The sequence below is a fragment of the Mandrillus leucophaeus genome, unplaced genomic scaffold, assembly GCF_000951045.1.
Source record: "Mandrillus leucophaeus isolate KB7577 unplaced genomic scaffold, Mleu.le_1.0 Scaffold233, whole genome shotgun sequence".
NCBI lineage: Eukaryota > Metazoa > Chordata > Mammalia > Primates > Cercopithecidae > Mandrillus > Mandrillus leucophaeus.
Genome location: NW_012102399.1, coordinates 4,308,054 through 4,326,274, shown reverse-complemented (window position 1 = coordinate 4,326,274; position 18,221 = coordinate 4,308,054). Strand labels below are relative to the sequence as shown.

Genomic DNA, 18,221 nt, shown 5'->3' with positions numbered 1-18,221 from the left:
ATACCATTCAGGACATAGGCATGGGCAAGGACTTCATGACTAAAACACCAAAAGCAATGGCAACAAAACCCAAAATTGACAAATGGGATCTAATTAAACTAAAGAGCTTCTGCACAGCAAAAGAAACTACCATCAGAGTGAAGAGGCAACCTGTTGCCTGTTTGGGAGAATGGGAGAAAATATTTACTGTCTACCTGCATGACAAAGGGCTAATATCCAGAATCTACAAGGAACTTAAACACATTTAAAAGAAAAAATCAAACAACCCCATCAAAAAGTGGGCAAAGGATATGAACAGACATCAGACACTTCTCAAAAGCAGACATTTATGCAACAGACACATGGGAAAAATGCTCATCATCACTGGCCATCAGAGAAATGCAAATCAAAACCACAATGAGATACCATCTCACACCAGTTAGAATGGAGATCATTAAAAAGTCAGGAAACAACAGGTGCTGGAGAGGATGCGGAGAAATAGGAACACGTTTACACTGTTGGTGGGACTGTAAACTAGTTCAACCATTGAAGACAGTGTGGCAGTTCCTCAAGGATGTAGAACTAGAAATACCATTTGATCCAGCCATCTCATTACTGGGTATATACCCAAAGGATTATAAATCATGCTACTATAAAGACACACTCACACATATACTTATTGCGGCACTATTCACAACAGCAAACACTTGGAACCAACCCACATGTCCATCAATGATAGACTGGATTAAGAAAATGTGGCACACATGTATCATGGAATACTATGCAGCCATAAAAAAGGATGAGTTCATGTTCTTTGTAGGGACATGGATGAAGCTGGAAACCATCATTCTCAGCAAACTATCACAAGGATAGAAAACCAAACATCACATGTTCTCACTCACAGGTGGGAACTGAACAATGAGAACACTTGGACACAGGGTGGGGAACATCACACACCAGGACCTGTCATGGGGTGGGGAGCTGGGGAAGGGATAGCATTAGGAGATATACCTAACGCAAATGATGAATTAACAGGTGCAGCACACCAACACGGCACATGTATACATATGTAACAAACCTGCACGTTATGCACATGTACCCTAGAACTTAAAGCATAATTTAAAAATAAACAAATAAATACAATAAAAATAAAAATAAATATTTTAATTTCAGAATCAGAAAGGTATTATTAATTATACCTAAATTACACATGCTATAAAAGGCTATTTTAAAATGTCATTCAAATACATTAAAAAGAAAAACCAAACCATAAAAGAAAATTCCATCATAAGCATAGAAAACAAAAAAGTAATTTCATGTCATAAAGGCACACAGATGCACATACACAGTTCTACCAAGTTTAAAAAAAAAAAAAAAAGATGAATCAATCTAATTTCTGAATGGACAACCGATATGGTTATGTCATTCACAGAAACAGTATAGAAATGGCTCATAGATCTACCAAATGCATATTTAGTCTCATTCTCAATACGAGAAATGCAAAGTAAAACTATACTATATTTCAACTATCAAATTGGCAAAGATTAAGAACTTTGATGGCATACTGTGTTAATGAAGCTGTAGGGAAACAGGAAATCTCCCACACTGATGGTAGAGATGTAAACTGGAGTCTACTGACAGTACTATGGCAACATCTATCAAAATTAAAAGGATACATACTCTATAATGCAGTAATTCCATTTGTAGGAATTTCTCCAACAAATATGCTACTACATATGTAAAATTACTTATGTATGAAGTTTTTACATGGCAAATAATAGGAAAATACTACAAAGAATCTAAATATCCATCAGTGCAAAACTGATTAAATAATAATAAATCCCTATACATATCAATAGGAAAGGATCTTCAGGTCATACTGTTAAGTTTAAAAAAAAAAAAGAAAAAGAAAAACAGGGTAGAACAGCATGTCCAAAAGGCTAGGGGACTGAATAATATGTATTTGAATTTGTTTTTGTGTGTGTGTATATATATGTGTGTATAAAATGTATATACATTTATATACAAGTATATAAATTATATATATAAATTCTGAGACAATACACACACACAAAAAAAACCATAAGTTACTTACTTGAGGGTCAGGGTGGCCACTGCACTAATGAGGACAAAAAATACGGAAAGCTTTTTGCGTTTTTAATTTTTCCCCATTCAAAAACTCAAGTAAAAATAGAAAACGAAAAACAAAATTAATGAAATAGCGGAATTTGAACTAAACTTCAACTAAATTCATTATCAAAAATGAAATTGAAAGTAAAAAAGGATAAAAGATTTCTACTTGTTACAGCACGGGAAATCAGATACTTTGAAGGGCTCTCCCACTATGAAACAACTGGTATTTCTTGTAAATTTGAACTTACACATATCATATTCCATTCCCAGAAACTCTTATACATGTGCACCAGTAGAAATGTTCAAAAATGTTCATAATATTGTTTATAATCACAAAATCCTGAAAATATCCCAACTGTGGACCAACAGACGAATGGATAAATCATTACAGGATATTCACATAGTGGATGAAATACTTTATGTAACAAAATAAAATAATATTAAATTGCAATCTTAAATAGAGGGGACGGGGTGGGGGGGCGCAGAATTCCAGAGGACAATACACCATATGATGCTATTTTTCTAAAGTTTAAAAAAAAAGCAAAATTAAATAAATATTGATAAGGACTCAAATTTATTTGATGAAATTATGAGGAATAAAGGTTAGGGCGACTACATATAAAATCCAGAGATAGTGGTTACTTCTGCTGGGGGAAGCATAGTGAATGGGGGATATGAAAGAGGAAAACAAAGATGAAGGTATAGTAATGTCTAGTTCTTAAACTGGGTGGTGGGTTCATGGGTGTTTATTATCTTGCTTCATAACTTATGTAAGTGTTAAATATGTTATGCATCAAACATTGCCTATTTTTCTTTAAAAATCATAGCAGTTAATGTTTCTTCACAAATTGTAATACACTTTAAGATTTTATAAAACTCCATCTTTCTAGACAAACTGAACGAGTAATTAGGAGCATTACCTTTATTTTCTCCTTATGCTTATTGTACAGTTTCTTTGCTAACAGAGAAAAGCAATTAACTAGTTCTTAATACTTCGACTTTGAATTTCTGCAAGATATTTATCTGTGTTATCATTACGACGGTCTGCTCCTAATTTTGAAAATACTAATTTCAAACACCTTTTGATCCCCATAATACCTCTTAGAATACACAGTACATATTCTAAATTCCAGCACACATTTCGGAAACTGAAATTTCATTCAGACTCCGGAAAACTATGTTTCTTCTTCTTTATGTTCAGAAAAGTTTCCTTAAGACTTCAGTATATGGATAATTCTGCTTCCCTAGCTTTTTAAATATAAAATTTATGGCCGGGTGTGGTGGCTGACGCCTGTAATCCCAACACTTTGGGAGGCCAAGGTGGGTGGATCACGAGGTCAGGAGATTGAGACCACCCTGGTTAACACAATGAAATCCTATCTCTACTGAAAATACAAAAAATTGGCCTGGTGTGGTGGCGGGTGCCTGTAGTCCCAGCTACTTGGGAGGCTGAGTCAGGAGAATGGCGTGAACCCGGGAAGCGGAGCTTGCAGTGAGCTGAGATGGTGCCACTGCACTCCAGCCTGGGCGACAGAGCAAGACTCCATCTCATAAAAAAATATATATATATATATTTTTATGAGATATTTATGTTTAAATGCAGTCAGATTGTGCATTTCAGGCCAAAGTTTGTAAATGTCAGTATTCTAAATATTCTTGATTTTTTTCTGATTATAAAACCAGTGTATGTTCATTATGGAAAACTATTCTATTTTTCCATATGTTTAGTTAAGCTCTAGAAAGACATAGGCCTACATTCTGTATACTCATGGCTAATTCCCTTCAGAATGGCAATAAGTCAGAGTCCTGTCAGCAACATGTGACAGTCTATTTCCCCAACAGTTGGAAGTATCATTTTTAAATCCCTGACAATTTGCGTGGATCAGAAATTTCATAACATTTATCTTTAATCTGCATTTTCCTGACTGCTAAACACTTTTTCATGATTTCTTATCTGCTCTTTTTAATTGTCTTCTTAAGACCTCTGGCTATTGGTTTGCCTTTTTTAAAAAAATTGACTTTTATGTGTCCTTTGCATATATTCTATTTGTTGCTATGCTGTAATTTATGCTGTCATTTGCCTTTTTATTTTCTTATGCTGCTCCTTGAACTTGTTTTTAGCATTTATGTATATAAATCCATCTTTTTTACTTTATGGTTTCATCCTTTGTTCTTATGCTTAAAAACACTATCATACTGCAATGAAAAAATGCATCCTAAAAATGCTCATTAAAAAAAAATGTATCTGATATCTTTTTATGTGGAAAAATGAGTCAAGCAAGTTTTAAAAATCATAACAATTTAAATTCATGAAATCTTTCCTGAGAATATTTCAGAAAGACATGTTATCTGTGCTAATCTGATTAAAAACTTAACTTTCTAATTTCAGATTATTTTTCCTTTAAATCAATGGACCTTTAAAGACAGACTCAACTGGTATGACTAAAACAGAGGCAAGCTTAACACCACCTCTAATCTTCCTTCCTAGATTCAGTAGGCAAGAAAGGAGAATTCTTGTCAATGCAATTTTTTAAAGACTATAGCTTCTCACCACTCAGATAGGTCTAATATACAGGCATCAATGTAAAAGAAGGATGATATCATTCTGAAATATTTGGATCTTTCCTCCTGTGTTCAGGGGAGAAGGAGCAATTCTACCTGCAGTCTCAAATGGACAGCAATGAGAATGTGTATGTTCCCATTGCTCTCAATTGCTTCAGATAGGCCTCTATTTACAGGACCTTTGTTTGAAAGCAATCAGGTATTCACGGACTGGGATGCCCAGTACAAGTAACCCACCAATCCTTCTAAATAAGACCACTAAAAGCTGGCTACATTCTTACATTTCTAACACATTATTTATGTCGAAATAAATAATTAAGTTGGATCACTCAGCTTTATATTTACATCCAATTGGCTTCAACTGTTTTGTCTCACTACAAAGTGGTTTCTACTATGGGAACCCCAAGGGGAATTTGTTCAGGGAACGCTCTCAAAACGCTATTAAAGAAAGTATATATCAATCTATCACCTTAAAAGTCCAACACTTATACACTACCCTTCTATCCCCCGTTCCCCAGCCCCAACAAAAAATAAAAAACACTAGAGGTTCTAAATATAGTACACAGCATTTGGGAAACCAGCAGGCAATCTACCCAATGTCATATCACTGGGACAGGGTAGCCTCCTGGTTTCAGGACGTTCAGTGTTTAATAGTACAGGCATATGAAACAAAAGTGACAAAAATCTTGGTGAGTCAACTAAGATTCTAAAGAGTCAGTAAGAATGCTATCCCATCCCACAAGTCTTTGGTCATCTCTAATGAACCTAGAAGTGCCAGCATATTTCACAGGGGCTAAATAAAACTTTTTAAAAGGTTAACGGAAAAATATTTATGTGAAAAATGCTCCGAATAATCTTTTAGTGGGTGGATTCGGCACATACCAGTGAATACCTTTGAGCTTAGTCCAATCTTGAATTAAGCTACAGTTCACCTTTAAGAAACTATGAACCTGCTTTTAAGTAAAAGCCTGTATTAATAAGAAACATGGAATGTGAATACAAAAAGAGATATTATCAGCTGAACTGTATCTAAATATTTTACAAAGTTTTCCAAGAGCCGTCAGTAGATCTTTAAAATTCACGATCTTTTTTAAAAAAAGTTAGTCATTCATCTGTAAAAATCTAGCTTTTTATGTGTATACCAAGCACAAAATTGCCCCATGCTAAACTTAACATAAACCTCACATTACAGAGTTATGTGTTCCTATACTTCAACATAACTATTACAGTGATTCAAAGGATAAAAACACACTTAGAATAGTCTACCTTCTGCTGCATTTCAGTGCAATGAAGAAAGCCTGAGCAGCACCCAAAAATTAGGTCCATATTTTAAATCTGCAGGCAATCAAGCAAGGAAAATAAATTGAGGAACCAGGCTATGTAATCACAATCACTTGCAAAACCATTTAAACTATTTTCTAGTTGTAATTGTTAGCAGTTTCCTATGACTGTAGTCTTTTAAAAAATATCTTCCACTTCAAAAATTAAATGCACATGTACATTAATGTTTTTTGTCTACTTATACTTAGGTGCTAGCTATGCCAGACTAAAATTCCTTCTTTCCCCTTTCCAATTCTGCATTCCCTTCTTTTCATTTTTGTACATTACGGTTCCAAGCTAATTTCGTATTATTTATCCAAATAATGAGTGGCTAAAAATTTGATCTTTAAAACTACAATTTTGAAGCAATGTAGAGTTTAACAAAACAAACAAACAAAAAACCACAGTGAGCTTGCCATTTCATGATGATAGTGTTTTTCACAAAGGAATATGTTACCTTTTCAGATGTTATTCAAGGATGGTTAATCATTTTATAAATGTTACATAATTAAAGATTCTCAACATTATAAATTAGTATGCATAATTCTTAACAGAGAAAATTGAATAATAAGATGTAAATTGAGTTGTTCAAGGTCAGACAGTATGTCAGTGAGGCAGCCAGCACTGGCAATCTCAAATTCCTGTCTTCCCCCACATGTGCCATGCTCTAACCTTTGCCTGCAAAATGCTAACTCTGGTATTCTTCACAGGACAGAAATCATTTAGAATACAATTTCAAACTTAAGAAACTGATTAAGACGTTAACCTAAATATTACCATAATATATGAATTTAAATTAATTTTCAGCTAATTGGTTCATCATCTGAATGATCAATTCCTAAGCACAGCCCAACTTCCTCCTAATGTTGTATTTAAGTGCCATTTAAGGGGACTCAGGTTTCACTTGTGAGAACTAACCCTTGGGGAATGAAACAGCTACTTTTCAGAGCTGGGCTGCCCTTATCCTCTATGGTAACCTGAGGAAGGGACAATCCAGTGTTCATTCGAAGAACTCTTAGAGCAGCTTTCTCATCTCCTTACAGCTGGGAAGGGATAACAGAACATTCTTATTTCAAAGGCTTAATCTGAACCATTGTAGACCAGAAATTCCTAAAGCATTAACCGTCTGGTTAAGTTTTAAGCTGGCTTCAAATAGTTTTCTCACTTCTAACTTTATGTCTCAAGTAAACCTGTTATGCATTCTTACATACTTCTGATCACTTAAACTGGCCTCTTTGTGATATTCCTTCCCATATCTGCACAGGACAGAAGTATCCCCCACTTGTCATCCCATGAGATGTACCCCTTAGTAAGTTAAAAAAAACAAATACATAAAACTAGGGGCCAAAACATCACTGTTTAATGATGGAGCTTGCAGGTTATCTATAAAGAGATTTCATGTTAAAATTGTCAAGTTAATAACTAATTGAAATACATAATGTTTATATTCTTTGAAAAAATATTTAGTGCCAAAATGTAATTATTCAATAATAAGCTATATATTCTTGGTCACCATATGTATGCACAAAACATCTGACAGACAAAGAATGGAATTTCTGGCAAGCCTACAAAGAATAATATCATTTTTATAAAAGAAAAGAGGGAGGAGGCACGGAAGGAAATCAACATTCATTAAGTGCTTACTAGGAAACAGGTACTGTGCTAAGTACTTTACATTAAACTGCAATCAATTTCATGTTGATTACATTCCCTCACCAAATCATTACAAACCAATATATTCAAACATCAAATGAACTGAACACAAACTCCAGGAATCCCGAACTGATTCCATTTTTTCCTTCGGCTATGTGCTAAGGCCATTGTATTTATCACCACTATTTATATAGGCCAAGGGCTCAGAAGCACATTAATTTAAATTATTCCCAGAAAGCAACCCCAAAATGCCATTAACTCACTGAAATATTCAAGAGGCTAGTTTTGATAATCCAAGAATTCAATTCTTATGAGTATATTTTGATAAGAATTTGTTACTAATTTCATTATACATCAACAGATGATCTGCTAATATCAAAGACTAAAACCATGGATTACGATAATTCACAGATTCAAGTTTTTTCAGTGTCCAGAGGTTGTAAAGAAGACAGATAGGGTGGAAATGGGATAGACTAGGTGTTTTCACTAGCCAAATGTTTTGATTCACTGATTTACAGTAAAATGGTCACTTCAGTGAAATAGATGCTTTTCAAGAAGTGAGAGAGGGTATTAAGGAAAAATGTCTAAATGTCCAATGCAAAATATCTTGATCACATACATTTGAAAAAAATCTGTAAACTGAAATTGTTTTTTAACTGTTTGACAATACTGTAAGTGGAACAAAATTAACCAATTTTATTCTTACATTTCTGACATTTCACTTAGTGACCTTAATAAAATATTAAACTTTTAATGACTCAGCAAAACGCAAAAAAATGTTTAGGCAATGTTAAGTGAAAACACAATAAAATTTTATGCATATCATAATTATATAAAAATTTGTGTGCATATAAAAATTGGGAACTTTGAAAGTTGATCTGACAGCATAATCAGCTTATAGGTAATTACTTATTTTTCTTATGAAAATTATTTTTATATTTCTATATTTTTTATAATGTTGTTTCAATAAAAATGGCAACTTCAAAAAAGCATGTGATCACTACATGTATTAAATGGCACTCTGTTTGCAATGGTTTAACTGTGTTAAGTGTATCTGTGTCTCAGTTTTCCAGCTATTCTGTCGGTTCCAGGAAAGCAAACACCAGGACTCCTTTGTACCCTCCACAATACGTAACACAGTCTCTCAGATCTAGATAGACCCAACCAATCCCAGTGACAGCTAGTCACTGAGCCACTGATGAACACCAAGTGCAGATAACATAAAAATGAGAACTTACTATTATTTGTTGGTTCAGGAAACCCAGGCTTTGGACCACTCCATCCTTTGTTTTCCCCTGTCTGAAAGATTAAATCAAATCAGAGAAACAGGCTTATTCAAAAAGGAAAAACAAAAGGTGACTAATCAATCAAGCAAAGGCAAAGTCCTCTCACATGGTTATTCTGCATATTCTATCTCTGACCCTGGGACGATGGCTACAAAATAAACTAACATGAAAGGTATCATTTATTCCTCTTCTGCACCTAAATCTACTTCTTACGTCCTTCTGCTTTTGTCTGATCACGTAAATTTATAATTCAAGGCATAAATAATGCCAATATTCAATATATGTATTATATAGAATATAAGGTCTAGCTAGGTGATGAAAAAATAAATCTTTTTTTTTTTTTTGAGACAGAATCTCATTCTGTCGCCCAGGCTAGAGTGCAATGGCTTGGTCTCGGCTCATTGCAACCTCCGCCTCCCAGGTTCAAGGATTCTCCTGCCTCAGCCTCCCGAGTAGCTGGGATTAGAAGTGCCTGCCACAATGTCTGGCTAATTTTTGTATTTTTAGTAGAGATGGGGTTTCGCCATGTTGGCCAGGCTGGTCTCAAACTCCTGACCTCAAAATGATCCACCCGCCTTGGCCTTCCAAAGTGCTGGGATTACAAGGGTGAGCCACCACACCCGGCCAGAAAGTAAATCTTATTAAAATAATAAATAATCATTGCCACAAATGCTTAAGTGACCAAAAGAGCTTTTGTATGATTCCTGAGGTCAAATTAACAATCTAACAATCAAACATTTCTATGAACAAAAATGTTACTATGTCCATCTAGAAAAGTCCTACGGTAAGGATCACTAAATACTGCTAATGACATATACAAAAAAATTGAAAACTAAGTCCTAACTTTAAGCAAAACATGTAATATTCTGACTTTTGCCAAATGATTAGTGTTTGGTATAAAATACATTCTGAAATATATATGCCTTGTAGTAGTAAGTATTCAAATCAAATTAATAAGTGACTTTAGTTATATTATCTTTCTGTACAGCTGGTAACTTATCTCTTATGATGATCAGCATTTTATATTTATGTTAACGGTCAAAGGTAAAATAGATAATTAAGCCTAGATACAAACACAAAATACAATTGCTGCAAATAGTTTACCCATGTTCATTTTTTAAAGAAAGTTGTTCTTATTGAATTCATTCCTTTTAATTATACGTCTTAGGGTGACAAGGAAAGATATAGTGGCAGACAGCAGAAGCAAAACCGAAAATAATCCTGAAGAGTAAGCTGACAGTATGTTAGACACAACCAGCAGCTTCATATGAACTAGGGAGCATCTCTTTCTCTAATTAGCTCGTTTATCTCTTTAAAACACAAATTCCTGTCTTCATCCACATTTACCATCCTGAGAGATTGCTGCTATAACCTTTGACTGCAAAATGTTACCACAGGCATCCTTCACAAGAGAGAAATTACTATGTAATAAAATAGACGGATAGTAGTAATAGCTAAAAGCTAACACTTAAGATTTAAAAGTGTGGTTGGTAACGTGCTAAGTGTTTTGCATAAATATGGATTATCTCATTTTCTATTCTCACAAAAATTTGGTAAGATAAGCGATATTAATATTCAATTTTACAGACAAGCAAACTAGGGTTAGAGTTCCTGTAATTACTCTGAGGTCACACAGATAATATAAGCGAGTGCCAGGATGTCAAACTATGTCTTTTAACTAGAGGAGAATAATCATGCTACCTTTGTACTATCATTATCAGGAGAGAAAAAAGAGCTAAAGGAAGGAATGAACAAAAAAGTTACAGATTAAGTAAAACTGTGCTATCTAAGAATGAAAAGAAAAACAGTGAGATGAAGAACAGAGTTTGGAACTATTAAGAAGAATGCTCTAAAGGTACAGCCGGGATGGAAAGGACTACTGCAAAAACAAATGAGAGAAAAACAGAACTAGATGGTTCCAAGGTATGAAAGAAATTTAAAAGATTTTGAAAAGCAGCTAAAATCATTATTCACATGAAAACCTGGTGAACATAAAGAAACAAATCATGTTCAATTTTTCTTTTACATTCCTATCTTACTTTTAATTTTATTCATACCTCCAAAACATAGCCTGTACTTATCAAAGTGCTGACAACTGTTTAGGTTCTCAGAGAAGTAATTATGTTTCAAGAATCCTGGAGCAGTTCTACAATTAGACACAGGATTCTAGTCTTCCAAACAAGTTTTTCATTTTTAATTAGTGGAATTAATAAAATCTGTTTTATTCGACTAAATTAATTTCTTCTATCCTTACATTGTTTATGTTACCTTAATACTATACAATTGGCTGGACATGGTAACTCAAGCCTGTAATCCCAGCACTTTGGGAAGCTGAGGCAAGCGGCTCACCTGAGGTCGGGAGTTCGAGACCAGCCTGACCAACATGAAGAAACCCTGTCTTTACTAAAACTACAAAATTAGCCAGGCATGTTGGCATACGCCTTTAATCCCAGCTACTCGGGAGGCTGAGGCAGGAGAATCACTTGAACCCGGGAGGCGGAGGTTGCAGTGAGCTGAGATCATGCCATTGCACACCAGCCTGGGCAACAACAGTGAAACTCCATCTCAAAAAATATATATATTATACAATTTATCCAGTAGGTACCATTTGATTTTCACCTGAGAGCTATGCTTAACTTCAAAATTTCTTTCTGTTAAAGATCACTGTTTGGAGTAAGGAAAAGAGGTCAGGAGAGACGAGGTCAAAGTAATTACTACAAGAATTTCTCTCTTGGAAAGGAGAAACCCAGCAGGCACAAAGTACAGTTCATCTCCCGATCCTTACTTTCTCTATTTCTTCTATTGTACCCCTCAGACACAAATGAGAAATAGAAAAGCAGATGATATGGTTTGGCTCTGTGTCCCCACCCAAATCTCACCTTGAATTGTAATAATCCCCACATGTCAAGAGTGGGACCAGGTAGAGATAACTGAAACAAGTGGGTGGTTCCCTCATGTTACTCTCTTGGTGGTGAATGAGTCTGACAAGATCTGATGGCTTTACAAGGGGCTTCCCCTTTTACCTGGCACTCATTTCTCTCTCCTGCTGCCCTGTGAAGAGGTGCCTTTTGGCACAACTGTAAGTTTACTGAGGCCTCCCCAGCCAGCACCACAGAACTGTGAGTCAATTAAACCTCTTCCTTTATAAATTACCCAATCTCTAGCAGTTCTTTATAGCAAACTAATATACGAGACAACAGCAGGAGGTAAGTCAAAGTCTGAAAATTGGAAAGCAGATTAACAAGTTGTAGTTAGCTTAGCAGATATGAGTAACTGAAACCTAACCTGCAGAGGAAGAAGCCAACAAAGAGCTAACAGTAAGGTGATGTGTCACCCAGAATCCTAGAAAGCCTCCAGAATTAGGAGGTACTTTAAAGATGAATCCTGGAAGGGGCTGAAACAGAAAGACTGTCTGGAAGTCTTTTCAAGTTATTATGAAATCTCCCTATCACCTCTTTGACCCCAAGCAGCCAGGTGCCCACTCCTTCCTAATAAGGGTTTCCTGTTGGAAGAGGCTAAAACAGAGAGGCTTTGGATACCAGGCATAGTTGAGGGTGAAATCCGTGTGTCACCCTGCAAATAAGGAGATGGAGTTCCAAGGTTTCATACTGAAAAGATTCCGAGCCTCTTTTCTCATTTCCCCCTCAGAAGACACATCCAGGGTTCCAATCCACAAGGAACAAAAAGATAATGAGGAGAACAGAAGGAAACAAATGCAAAAAAAAAAAAAAAAAAAAAAATTCCTCAGGCACATAAGAGAAATACTACACCCATTAAACAAGAATAGGAAGCCATAAAAAGGAATATTCTGAGAATGAGGAAGAACTCTGGGAAATCAAAAATATAATAGCTGAAGTGGAAAACAAAATTGAGGAACTCTTCCTAGAAAACAGAACAACAAAAAAAAACAGAAATGGAGGGAGAAAAGAAAAATCACAAGACCATCCATAAGATTAACAGCATCACACAAATAAATAACAGCAAAAATAAAAGGAGAGAAATTATTAAAGAAATAATATATTTCTCAGTTCCAAAGTATATGAATTTCTAGATTAAAACTCAAATGTCCAACATAATTTATCAAATACACATATAAAATACACGTATCTCAGAATCCCTGAGAAAATAAAAAGTCAGAAAAGCATTGATAGGGAGGAGAAGGGTAAAAGTTTCATATACAGGTTGAAGAGTCAGCTGTTGAAATGTTAACAGTAATGGTGGGATGTACAAGACAAGGGTGTGATGCCTTCCCAACTCTGTGAAAATTTACTTCCAATTTAGAATTACATCTTAGAAAAAAAACTATTAAGTGTGTGGGAAATATAAAGAAATTTCAGACTACAAGATCTCAAAAAAACATTTACTTTCCATGTATCCTTCACAAGGTCCTAAAGAATGAACTCTACCAAAACAAGAAAGTAAACCAAGAACAAGAGAAACTGTCCAAAAAACAGTCAACTCAACAAAGGACAGAGGCCAAAGAAATTGCAGGATAATGGTGAAGAGAAGAACCTAAACACCAGCTCTAAAGCAGGCCTCTCCATCAATCTGCAATACAAGAGGAGGACAAAGAGCTCTAAAGGTTGGGTAGGGTGGACGTTGGGAAAGGAACGAAAAAAACTGCATGATCTGCTTGAGTGGTAAAGACTTTGGGGATAGAAAGATGTAGAAAAGTGTATGTGTGGAGTATATACCAGAGTTAAATCCTCATTTTCCATAGCAGAAAGTACATTTAAAATTTTTACTTTTATATTACTTCTCATAATATTTAAACATGAGAAACCAAGAGATAGCACAAACTACCGATAGTGGTAAATAATAAAATAAATAGTTACAACAGGTGGTAAAGTGGTTGCCTCTGGCAAAGGGGAAGCAGAAATGGCCAGTGGCAAGGAAGAACAGGATATTTTGGTGTTTTAAATTATAAACCTTGAGTTTTTACACTATTAATCTTGTATAAATTCTGCCTTTTTATATATATATATTACTTTGAGTATGAGTACTACTTTGATGAATATAGTGATCAAATATGAAAAAGAATAGTCATGTCTTGACTTACAACAAACTCCAAGATATTAAGAAAAACTCTTAAGATATCTGAATGAAGAAAATCAAGATGCAAGAATGGCATATAAAAAAAAGGTGAAGAGAGTATTCCATTTTTCCTTAGAATCTAGAAACGTAACAGTGACAAAGAACCAATCTGAAAAAAACAATTGCAACTTTTCTTGAACCTTTTAGAGACCTGAGATTACAAGGTAAACAAGCAAAATGAATTCTAGGGAGTAATAAATCCTTCTGGGAGAGATACGACTCACAAAAATGTTACAGCGTTGGCAGGGCAGGGATAGCAGAGATGACTGCCATGAATGCAAGTAAGAAGAAACTAGATGAAATGTTAAATTCTTAAAGCCTGAGTATGAGCTAGCATAATAGTTTAGAAAAACTGGGAGCTCCAGACAGCAGCTCTTTTCCATTGTCTTGCCCTGGATTCTCAGGAGAACAACTGGGGGTACAGCTGCAGACCAGAGAGAGCCCAACTTGGTGCAGGAATGCAGCTAGTTAGTGGCTGCACTGAGGGACAAGCACAGAACCTTGCCACTTCTCTAGGCCATTGTCCAATACAAAACAAAAAATTTAAGCCACTGGAGAAAGGGTTGAAACAAATCCTATATGCCTTTGGGGCAAAGGCAGGAAATTCTCTGGTCCTAAGAGCTCAGTAAAGCTTCATTGCTTCTGAAGAAGGATTAAAAGCAAAAGCTATATGCTCCTGGGGGAAAAAAAAAAAAAGATAGAAAACCTACTTGAGAGTAAGACACTACAGCAGTATAAAGCAGAGGTCTGCAAATGCTGGGAAATGTACAGGAAACTCTCTCATGCCCAAAGTGCCCACAAATCCAAGACATAGTTTGGTTACCACAGAGAAGAGAGCAAAAACAGAAAGATCCACCTCTGAGACCCAGGCTCACAGAGTCTGCCAGAAAATGAAGCTGTACAAAAAAATCAAGAACTATGACACCCACCACAATCCCAGGATTAAATAATAAATAACAGCAGTCTACTACAGAGCCCAAAGAGAGATAACCCCCATGCCATGACACAGCAAAGAAGAGACCTCTAAACCTGAGGACAGAGCAGAGAAACTGTGAAAAAACCCTCTCAAAACCTCACATTACACAAAGCACAGATAACAGAATATGACTACTGAAGGAATTTGCAGTTAATAGTGACTATGGCAATAACAAAACCCAAAATGAATTCAGTAAGTAACTAGACTGATGCAACCCTCCATCCAAAACGTCTGAGAGAAAGACAAATGCTGATTTCTCAACAAATACTATTTGACTTAGCCTCTACTATTTTTCTGTCACAAGGTCCAACACTCATTCAAAAATTATGAGATACCCAAAACTGTAAGAATAAATAAACCACTGCCAAAACATAAGGAAGTCAACAAAACAGGGCCCAGGGATGACCCTGATGCTAGACCTTTCAGAAAGGTATTTTACAACACCTATGATTCATAGGTTGAAAGACCTACTGGAAAAAGCAGACAACATACATGAGCATATGGGGAATTTCGGCACAAAAATAGAAACCACAGAACAAAAACAAAAGGAAATCTTAAGGAAAAATATTAGAGATCAAAACATTGATGTCATTATTAATAATGCATTAATTCAGACTGCACACAGCTGAAGAAATATTGTTGAACTTGTAGATAAATCAATAGAAATTACTCAAACTGTTTAACAAAGAAAAAAGAGCAGGGATAAAAGAAACAAAAAATTCTAGAACTGTAAGACAATACCAATGGTCTAATGAATGTATAAATGGAAACTCCAAGGAAAAGAGAGAGAAAACAAGGAATTAAATATATTTTAAAAGATAATAGCTATGAACTTGCCAAAATAACTGAAAGACATCAAATCACAGATTCAAAATGCTCAGAAAACCCTATAAGGATGAGGATGAGAAGGATGAGGATAAGGAAGGAGGAGGAGCAGGAGGAGGAAGAGGAAGAGGAGGAGGATAAAGAAGACAAGGAAAAGGAGAAGGAAAGATGGAGGAGGGAGGAGGAAGAAAAAGGAGAAGGACGGGGGAGAAAAGAGAAGAAGAACAACAGCAAAGGAGGAAGAGGAGAAGGAATAAACAGGAGATAGAAGAAAGAGGAGAGACTGCACCCAAGATGGCCGAATAGGAACAGCTCCAGCCTCTAACTCCCAGCGTGGGCGACACAGAAGACAGGTGATTTTTGCATTTTCAACTGAGGTACTGGGTTCATCTCACTAGGGCGTGTCGGACAGTTGGCACTGGTCCACAGGTGCAGCCCGACCAGCAAGAGCTGAAGCAGGGCGAGGCATCACCTCACTTGGGAAGCGCAAGGGGGAAGGGAATTCCTTTTCCTAGACAAAGGAAACTGATAACACAACACCTGGAAAATTGGGTAACTCCTACACTAATACTGCACTTTACCAAGGGTCTTAGCAAACGGCACACCAGGAGATTATATCCCCTACCTGGCCCAGAGGGTACCACGCCCACGGAGGCTCCCTCATTGCTAGCACAGCAGTCTGCGATCTAACTGCAAGGCAGCAGCAAGGCTGGGGGAGGGACGCCTGCCATTCCTGAGGCTTAAGTAGGTAAACAAAGCCGCCGGGAAGCTCGAATTGGCTGGAGCCCACCACAGCTCAAGGAGGCCTGCCTGCCTTTGTAGACTCCACCTCTGGGGACAGGGCACAGCTAAACAAAAAGCAGCAGAAACCTCCGCAGAGGTAAATGTCCCTGTCTGACAGCTTTGAAGAGAGCAGTGGATTTCCCAGCACGGAGGCTGAGATCTAAGAACGGACAGACTGCCTGCTCAAGTGGGTCCCTGACCCCTGAGTAGCCTAACTGGGAGGCATCCCCCACTAGCTGCAGACTGACACCTCACACCTCACACAGCTGGGTACACCCATGAGACTAAGCTTCCAGAGCAAGAATCAGACAGCAACACTTGCTGTTCAGCAATATTCTATCTTCTGCAGCCTCCGCTGCTGATACCCAGGCAAACAGGGTCTGTAGTGGACCTCAAGCAAACTCCAACAGACCTGTGGCTGAGGGTCCTGACTGTTAGAAGGAAAACTAACAAACAGGAAGGACACCCACACCAAAACCCCATCAGTACGTCACCATCATCAAAGACCAAAGGCACATAAAACCACAAAGATGGGAAAAAAGCAGTGCAGAAAAGCTGGAAATTCAAAAAATCTGAGTGCATCTCCCCCTCCAAAGGAACACAGCTCATCACCAGCAACAGAACAAAGCTGGACGGAGAATGACTTTCATGAGTTGAGAGAAGAAGGCTTCAGTTGATCAAACTTCTCAGAGTTAAAGGAGGAACTACGTAACCAGCGCAAAGAAACTAAAAACCTTGAAAAAAGATTTGACGAATGGCTAACTAGAATAACCAATGTAGAAAAGTCCTTAATAGAACTGACAGAGATGAAAACCATAACACGAGAACTACATGACAAACGCACAAGCTTCAGTAACCAACTCCATCAACTGGAAGAAAGAGTATCAGCAATTGAAGATCAAATGAATGAAATGAAGTGAGAAGAGAAGTGTAGAGAAAAAAGAGTTAAAAGAAATAAACAAAGCCTCCAAGAAATATGGGACTATGAGAAAAGACAAAATTTACGTCTGATTGGTGTGCCTGAAAGTGATGGGAAAAATGGAATCAAGTTGGAAAACACTGCAGGATATCATGCAGGAGAATTTCCCCAACCTAGTAAGGCAGGCCAACATTCAAATTCAGGAAATAGAGAGAACGCCACAAAGATACTCCTCAAGAAGAGCAACTCCAAGACACATAATTGTCAGATTCAACAAAGTTGAAATGAAGGAAAAAATGTTAAGGGCTGCCAGAGAGAAAGGTCGGGTTACCAAGAAATGGAAGCCCATCAGACTGACAGCAGATCTCTCAGCAGAAACTCTCCAAGCCAGAAGAGAGTGGAGGCCAATATTCAATACTCTTAAAGAAAAGAATTTTCAACCTAGAATTTCATATCCAGACAAACTAAGTTTCATAAGTGAAGGAGAAACAAAATCCTTTACAGACAAGCAAGTGCTTAGAGATTTGTAACCACCAGGCCTGCCCTACAAGAGATCCTGGAGGAAGCACTAAACATGGAAAGGAACAACAGGTACCAGCCGCTGCAAAAACATGTCGAAATGTAAAGTCCATCGATGCTAGGAAGAAACTGCATCAACTAACGATCAAAATAACCAGTTAATATCATAATG

The 18,221-nt window shown here is 36.7% G+C and overlaps 1 protein-coding gene across 2 annotated transcripts in view; it reads right to left on the bottom strand.

Annotated features, from left to right (window-relative positions):
- Nucleotides 1-18,221, bottom strand: part of STAU2 (staufen double-stranded RNA binding protein 2) — a 341,604-nt gene that overhangs the window by 158,588 nt on the left and 164,795 nt on the right. For both annotated transcript variants that reach the window (XM_011982002.1, XM_011982001.1), the window contains one exon: nucleotides 8,886-8,946. In XM_011982002.1, the coding sequence (XP_011837392.1) occupies nucleotides 8,886-8,946 (61 nt within the window). The remainder of the gene's footprint in view (nucleotides 1-8,885; nucleotides 8,947-18,221) is intronic.